Source organism: Vicugna pacos, chromosome 22 (genome assembly GCF_048564905.1).
Source record: "Vicugna pacos chromosome 22, VicPac4, whole genome shotgun sequence".
NCBI classification, from domain to species: Eukaryota; Metazoa; Chordata; class Mammalia; order Artiodactyla; family Camelidae; genus Vicugna; species Vicugna pacos.
In genome coordinates this window covers 29,595,626-29,604,080 of record NC_133008.1, presented here as the reverse complement: position 1 = coordinate 29,604,080, position 8,455 = coordinate 29,595,626, and the positions used below count along the sequence as shown (strand labels likewise).

At 56.5% G+C, this 8,455-nt stretch overlaps 1 protein-coding gene across 1 annotated transcript; it reads left to right on the top strand.

Moving 5' to 3' along the window:
- The first annotated feature begins 1,244 nt into the window (after nt 1-1,244).
- FEM1A (fem-1 homolog A) lies at nt 1,245-5,213 on the top strand. The gene has a single exon (XM_006206376.4). It carries the CDS (start codon nt 1,601-1,603, stop codon nt 3,593-3,595), a length of 1,995 nt encoding a protein of 664 aa, XP_006206438.1. The 5' UTR covers nt 1,245-1,600; the 3' UTR covers nt 3,596-5,213.
- The last annotated feature ends 3,242 nt before the right edge of the window (nt 5,214-8,455 follow it).

Sequence of the window (8,455 nt, the reverse complement as noted above, 5' to 3'; positions counted from 1 at the left end):
GAGAAGACATACAGATGGCCAACACGCACATCAAAAGATGCTCAATATCACTAATTATCAGAGAAACACAAATCAAAACCCAATGAGATATCATCTCACACCTGTCAAAGAATGTCCATCATTAAAAAGTCCACAAATGATAAATGCTGGAGAGGGTGTGGAGAAAAGGGAACCCTCCTACACTGCTGGTGAGAATGTAATTTGGTGCAGCCACTACGGAAACCAGTATGAAGATTCCTTTAAAAAGTGAAAACAGAGTTACCATATGATCCAGCAATCCCACTCCTGGGCATATATCCGGAAAAAAAACAACAACTCTAATTCGAAAAGATACATGCACTCCAATGCTCAAAGCAGCACTATTTACAATAGCCAGGACATGGTAGCAACCTAAATGTCCATCAGCAGATGACTGGATAAAGAAGTTGTGGTATAAGTATACAATCGAATATTAACCAGCCATGAAAAAGAATTAAATAATGCCATTTGCAGCAACACGGATGGATGTAGAGATGATCATACTAAGTGAAGTAAGTCAGAGACAGACAAATATCATATGATATCACTTATATGTGGAATCTTAAAAAATGACACAAAAGAACTTATTTACAAAACACAGGCAGACTCACAGACGTAGAAAACAAACTTATGCCTACCAAAGGGAAAGGGGGGTGGGAGGGGGAACTTACAGGCTTAGGATTTTCAGATACAAACAACTATATATAAAATAGACAAGCAAGGTCCTGTTGCATAGCACAGGGAACTACAATCAATACCTTGTAATAACCTATAATGAAAAAGAATATATACATACATATGTAACTGAATCACTATAGTGTACACCAGAAACTAGCATAACATTGTAAATCAACTATACTTCAATTAAAAAAAAAAAAAAGAGGAAGAAGAGGGAGAGGGAGAAGAGAACGAGTGCGGGCCTTTAACCCTTAGGGCCACCTGTACTCTCCGCTCCCCCAATGTCCCTGCCCCGCCCCACTTTCCTGCGTCTCTCGAGCGCCCCCTTGCCAGTGTACGACTCGGCCTCGCCAAGCCCGAATCAGACACTCGCCTGACTTCGCCTTCCTTCTGGCCCCTGACTGGCTCCAAGTCGCTTGTCATGCCCTTTGGAGAATGCAGTCCTTTGGCCCGCGCCTGAGTTTCCCGTCGGCTCAGCCACTGTGACAATACAGGAAGTACGTAACCGGGTCCCAAAAGCCATCGCGATAGCAGTGCATGACGGGAGTCGTAGTCCTTACGTGGCCAGTTTTTGCCGCAATCTACTTTAGTTGGAACTACAATTCCCACAATGCACCGTGCTCACTTTTCTCCACTACTGGCCCGCGCCCTTCTGGGAGTTGTAGTCTTAATGTCACACCGTTCCTTTTCTGCCCATGGAGTGGGCCGATTTAGAGGACTACATTTCCCTGAATGCTTCCATTCGCCAACGGCACCAGGCCGCGGCAGCCATTTTGTTCCGCCGAGAAGCCCCTAAGATGGCGGCGGGGGAGACGGTGAAGGTTGCAGCCTGCGCCTCCGGGCTCTAGTCCGCCGTCTCCCCGTCCCCCAGCGGCCGGCCCATGGCCTGGTGGAGGCCCAGACCATGGACCTCCACACCGCCGTGTACAACGCCGCCCGCGACGGCAAGCTGCAGCTGCTTCAGAAGCTGCTCAGCGGCCGGAGCCGGGAGGAGCTGGACGAGCTGACCGGCGAGGTAGCCAGCGGGGGGACGCCGCTGCTCATCGCCGCCCGTTACGGCCACTTGGACGTGGTTGAGTACCTGGTGGATCGGTGCGGCGCGAGCGTGGAGGCGGGCGGCTCGGTGCACTTCGATGGCGAGACCATCGAGGGCGCGCCGCCGCTATGGGCCGCCTCAGCCGCCGGCCACCTGGACGTGGTGCGGAGCCTGCTGCGCCGCGGGGCCTCGGTGAACCGCACCACGCGTACCAACTCGACGCCCCTGCGCGCCGCCTGCTTCGACGGGCACCTGGAGGTGGTGCGCTACTTGGTGGGCGAGCACCAGGCGGACCTGGAGGTGGCCAACCGGCACGGGCACACGTGCCTGATGATCTCCTGTTACAAGGGCCACCGCGAGATCGCCCGCTACCTGCTGGAGCAGGGCGCCCAGGTGAACCGGCGCAGCGCCAAGGGCAACACAGCCCTGCACGACTGCGCGGAGTCTGGCAGCCTGGAGATCCTGCAGCTACTGCTCGGGTGCAACGCCCGCATGGAACGTGACGGCTACGGCATGACCCCACTGCTGGCGGCCAGCGTGACGGGCCACACCAACATCGTGGAGTACCTCATCCAGGAGCAGCCTGCCGGGGAGGAGACGCGGCCAGAGCTGTCGGGAGAAGGCCCCTCCACCAGCCCAACGTGCGTGCAGCCCCAGGGGGCCCGCTGCTCCAGCTCCTCCCCGGAGGAACCACCGAGCGGTGAATCGTACGAGAGCTGCTGCCCCACCAGCCGGGAAGCTGCCGTGGAAGCCTTGGAATTGCTGGGAGCCACCTACGTAGATAAGAAGCGGGATCTGCTTGGGGCCCTGAAACACTGGAGACGGGCCATGGAGCTGCGTCACCAGGGGGGCGAGTATCTGCCTAAACCCGAGCCCCCGCAGCTGGTTCTGGCCTATGACTATTCCAGGGAGGTGAACACCGCCGAGGAATTGGAGGCGCTCATCACCGACCCGGATGAGATGCGCATGCAGGCCCTGTTGATCCGAGAACGTATCCTGGGTCCCTCTCACCCAGACACTTCCTACTATATCCGTTATCGCGGCGCTGTGTACGCCGACTCCGGCAATTTCGAGCGCTGCATCCGCTTGTGGAAGTACGCCCTGGACATGCAGCAGAACAACCTGGAGCCTCTGAGCCCCATGACTGCCAGCAGCTTCCTCTCCTTTGCCGAACTCTTCTCCTACGTGCTCCAGGACCGCTCTGCCAAGGGTAGCCTGGGCACGCAGATCGGCTTCACAGACCTCATGGGGGTGCTGTGCAAGGGGGTCCGGGAGGTGGAACGGGCCCTGCAGCTGCCCAAGGAGCCCGGGGACTCGGCCCAGTTCACCAAGGCCCTAGCCATCATCCTCCACCTCCTCTACCTGCTGGAGAAAGTCGAGTGCACACCCGACCAGGAGCATCTGAAGCACCAGACGGTCTACCGGCTGCTCAAGTGCGCCCCCCGGGGCAAGAACGGCTTCACTCCTCTACATATGGCCGTGGACGCGGAGACCACGAACGTGGGCCGCTACCCGGTGGGCCGATTCCCCTCCCTGCAGGTGGTCAAGGTGCTGCTCGACTGCGGGGCGGACCCTGACAGCCGGGACTTTGACAACAACACCCCGCTGCACATCGCGGCGCAGAACAACTGCCCAGCGATCATGAACGCCCTGATAGAAGCAGGGGCCCACATGGACGCCACCAACGCCTTCAAGAAGACGGCCTACGAGCTGCTGGACGAGAAGCTGCTGGCCAGGAGCACCCTGCAGCCCTTCAACTACGTCACCCTGCAGTGCCTTGCAGCCCGCGCCCTGGACAAGAACAAGATCCCCTACAAGGGCTTCATCCCCGAGGAGCTGGAGGCTTTCATCGAGCTGCACTGACCAGTTCCGAGAGGAGAAGCCGGGACGGGCGGGGCTCACCGCGTCCTCGACTGAGCACTTCCGGTGCGCGAAACGGGAGAAGGGCTCTCCCGCCTCCGCGGCCCTTCACTTCTGCAGGGACGGGAGAGGAGTTAGCGAGCTGTTGGTGCTAGAAGCTTCCAGGATCACGCGCTCGGAGAGCTTTCTCCAAGAGCCCTCGCGCCCATCCTTAACTGGGAGACGATGCTCAGCCTCCCACACGTCCCGTCTGCCTGGGTTTCGGAGGATTCTGCCTTCCGACCCGGAGGCAGAGGGCTTGAAGCCATCGCCTGCCTTCCTTCCCTACCAGAAACACAAGAAGGAGCCGAGAGTCGGGCCGGTCCTCAGCCCCTTCAGCGGCCGGATCGACGCAGCCTCCGGATGCAGTGTTAGGAATGGGGGCTCCGGGGCAGAAAATGGGAGACCAGCTCTGGCTTCTTCCTGCGCCCCCCACCACCTTGCCTGTGGGCAGGACCCTCTGCCCGGGGCGGCCTGCCCTTTGCGTAGCGTTTGTGGTTTGCTGTTCTGTTTCTTTACCAAGTGGGCAGGTTACAGGTGCGATGCAGGAGTCCTGGGGTTTGCTGCCATTTACCTTTTCTTTCTTTCTTTCTTTCTTTCTTTCTTTCTTTCTTTCTTTCTTTCTTTCTTTCTTTCTTTCTTTCTTTCTTTCTTTCCTTTCTTTCTTTCTTTCTTTCCTTTCTTTCTTTCTTTCTTTCTTTCTTTCTTTCTTTCTTTCTTTCTTTCTTTTTCTTTTCTTTTTAAGATTTTGGTTTGTCAAACACGATAAGTTGATTGCACCCAGCGAGGGTTTTGTCGTGCCTGAGCTGGCCACGGCGGGCAGGAGTGAGCCTCACCGTGAGAAGACTTTGACGCGGGAGGTGCCGTCCCAGATATCGGTCCCCAGTCCGAGGGTGCCTGGACCTTTCTGAAAACGTCACTCCTTTGCCTTTTCCGTGGGCCGCCCGACTTCCAGTTCTTCCTAGAAAAGAAGTGTTTTTCCTAACGAGGAGCAGACAGACCCCGGAGGAGCCGGGCCTCCCACCCAGCAGGAGCTCGCGGGTCGGCGTAGGGTTTGGTTTTCCCGGTTTCCGAGTTAAAGGCAACCGCAGGCCGCTTCCGCCTCCCAGACCGTGTCCAAGGGCCCGGGATAGGCAGCTGGCATCCCGAATGTCTGTAGCCACTTTGTCACTGCTTGAAGGCCTGGATCTAGGGGTCCCTGAGCAAATGCCAAGTGCACGGTCACCCCAGCGTGTCAGCCAGATGAGACAGTGGGTGTGGAGAACCGGTTGCGGCCGAGGTGGGACAACCTCAGGAGCCACTCTCCCTCCACCCAGCCCGGCTGGAGCAGCAGAGAGTTCTAGTCCTCTGCGGAGAGCTGCCCCCACGGCTCGGGGGAGGGGTCGCCCTCCCCGGGGCGTCACCATGGAAACCTTCAGAAGCCACAGCGGTCCCGCCCCCCTAAGGGAGCTAGGTCTCGTTTGGATTTGCAGTGTTAGTTAGGACGTTCTTTATTTACCAGACCAGGTTTTGCTTTCCGGCAAGGCGGGAAACGCCATCCCTGTCCCCTCAAAAGCCCGGAATAAAGAAATGAGGCTGTTGATTTGAGTCTCCATGCTGATGTTAAACATCGTCGTTAAAAAGACAACATGGGTGGTAGGTGTGCGAGGTCCTGGGTTCAATCCCCAGCGCCTCCATTAAAAAAAAAAAGACATTGGGAGAGAGCCGCCTGGCAGTCCTGTGTCGGGTGGGTGGGGGAGAGGGTCCCTCTGAGTGTGAAAGGTCCGCACAGGTGACCCCAGCCCCCCGCGGAGTTTCTGTTTACATCCCAGGGCTTTGTGTTACATTTCCTTAGGAAAAGATTGCTGGGGGGAAAAAATTAAAACCACTGTCAGTCAAAACCCCTGCTTTGCAGGAGGGTCACCATAGAGATGAGGACGGCTGGACCTTCAGGACAGGCTTGGAAGGATGAAAAACAGGAAGGCCCCTAACTCAGCCCTGCTTCCCCAACCCCCTGCTGGAGCCCAAGCACCCTCTGGCCCAAGAAGTCTCTGCGTGCATTTGGTGTGTCTTCTGAGGCCACTTCAGGCTTGGGAGGAAAGCCCGCCCCACCCTGCCCCGCCCCTCCCCGTTGTCCTGCCGTCTTGCTGTTGAAATTCAGGTTTTCTCCACAGTTGCATGGCCCCAGTAGCTGGTCACTGAGTATCTGCCACGGGCCCACTGTCCACCAGGCAGGGTTCAGGCCCCCTCAGGTGAGCCAGGTACACCTGAGGTCGGTCACCTGCATCCTTACCCTCCATGGCAGTGGGGAGGGCTGGGCCGTGGGGACCTTTCGCTTCAGTAGTGAATTGGGTGGCGGGTTCTCTGACTCCTGGTTTCACTGGGGGCCCAACAGCGCTTCAGAGCTAACACGCACTCAGCTACAGTGTGAGTACAGGGTCATCGCCCTGAAGGAGTGGAATCTGGATCAGCAGGCGCTCTTGGCAGCCTCTCGGGAGACGCATCCATGGTCAGCATTTACCGAGCCCGACGGTGTGGCGGGCAGCGTTCCGTGGGCCTCAGCGGGCCGCCCCGCTGCTGCTCACAGCTGCCTGCGTGCTAAATGTCACCGCTCCCCTCTTGCAGATGGAAATGAGGCTCTTGAGATTCTAGTCTCTGAGACTCGCCCGAAGAGGGAGACCGATCTGGGCCAAATGCTTTCTTCACAAGCTCACCCCTGAGAATCGTGGTTTTAGCCTGAGACCCTTGCAGGAGAGCCATCTCAAAACAAAGCTCAGCTTTCCAGAGGGGGCTGACCCAGCAGCTCAAAAAGATGTAATGAATGACCTGGTTCCTCCAGGGTCCCAATGTGCCGCCAGCTCAGTGCCTTGTGCCAGCCACAGTCCAGGTGTCCCCCAGACTGGACCAGTCACAGGAGCCCAGGAGTGGGTTGTGCTGATTGGGCTCAACCTGGGTCAGTGATGACCTGCAAGTTACCAGTGACCAGACAAGCTCAGACAGGTCAAGTGGCCTGCCCAAGGCCACACAGCCAGTATGATGGCCCACCTTGCCGACAGAGGAGCAGACGGAGATTCAGGGAGGGGTTTGCCCAAGCCTGCCCGGCTGGGAAGCACTGGGGTCAAGGCTGAGAGTCAAGGTCAAGGGTGTCACAGTGTAGCCTGCCCCACCGGTGGAAGCCACCACCCAACTCACTGTCACTTCCCGCCCCACTTCCTGCCTCCACAGAACTGACATCAGGGCGTAAAGTTCTGCTCATTGGCTTGTCTACTTGGTTAATGCCTCTCTGAGGCCTTCGGGAGCCTGGGGAGGGTCTGTGTTGGTCCCCACTGAGTGACCCATATACTGAGTGAGTCAGTGAATCCTTCTTGCCTCCAGGAATTCCAGTCCCCATCTAACAACCTGGGGCAGTAACCGGGGACACAGGGAGCAGCCCCTGATGGCTTTGCCACACGTAGAGCCCACCGCCCCCAAGGGATTCCAGGGCTGTCACCTGAGCAGTGTTTACAGGGAGCAGAGCGTCCCGGCCCGAGGTTAAAGATAGCACCGCTCGGGGAGTCACATCACAGGCCAGAAAGGCGAGATGACCAGCCCCTCAGATGGTGCCGCTTGGCTGGCGCTGCAGGGCACTGACTCTGTCCCTGAAGAAAGATTGGATGGGGGTGTGGATACTTCAGGAGATTCAGTCGGGACTGGACAAAGGGTGATTCCACCCAGTGGTTGCCACAACATGTGTTAGGCAAGACCCAGCCCACATGCCAGCAGCACCGCTCCTCCTGCAAGTGGAGAAGTGTGCCCTCCCCTGCCCCCAGCACCTGTGTTTCTTGTAGGTTGCAGAAGAGACAGTGACCCTCGGCATTGAACGGGACATTTGAGATCCCCCAGTGCAACCCTCTCCCCCTGCCCTGAGCCCTGATGTCTATTAAAAGCCCATTAAGCAATGGACTAGAGCTGGTGTCACCTCCTCCATGAAGCCCTCCCAGATCATCATCAAAAATGCAGCCCCAGACAGCCTCCACCACATCCCCCTGTGTACTTCCTTCTTAGTCCTCATAATCTTAACCCCTGTCGTTATCTTTTTTTTTTGCTTGCTGGTTTATTGTGTCCGTTCTGTAGAGTGTTAAACACACAAGCTCACTTCTTGCTGTGTCCCCAGCCCCTGGAAGAGGTCCTGACTTACAGTCATTCATTAAGACACCTGAGGCCTGTGTGACTGGATCAGAGCGAGGGAAGTGCAGGAGAAGCTGGGGGACACAGGGAGATGGTGCAGGGTCTTTAGACCCTGGAGAGCCATTTGGGTTTTATCCTTAGGGTGACAGATGGCCATGACAGAGTTTCTTGCCCAGGAGGGACATGACCTGCTTTAAGCCTTGAGATCACTCTGGCTACAACTAGAAGAACAGATTGGAGTGAGGTCGTGGGACAGAGAGAAGTGGACAGGTTTCATGTCTACTTTAGAATAGGGCTGGCAAGACTTGATCAATTGGTTTGGGGAAGGAGAGGAGCCTAAGATGGACTCTTTGGTTTTGGGCCAGAGCCAGTAAGGGATGGATGATGGGGCTGTTTAATGGGCTGGAGGAAAATGTAGCAGAATTTGTGACTCTAGGGCCTAATGGGACCCTGGTACCCAGGAAAATGCCTGGCATGTAGTAGGAGCTCAATCAGGATGTGTTGACTAAAGGAAGACTCAGTCCCTGGGTGGGTAGGCCTTTAGTTGCTGAAGTGGCTTAACACTGAAATCTAAAGGGCCTTAAACTCAGAAAGAACTCAGGGCTGGCAGGTTACAGAGGTGAGTGACCCAGCTTCAGTCAAAGAAGTCACAAAGGAAACTAGAAAATACTTGGAACT

Bases quoted from the DNA above. Each gene is read 5' to 3' on its own strand.
- FEM1A (XM_006206376.4), top strand. From the start codon at position 1,601: ATGGACCTCCACACCGCCGTGTACAACGCCGCCCGCGACGGCAAGCTG.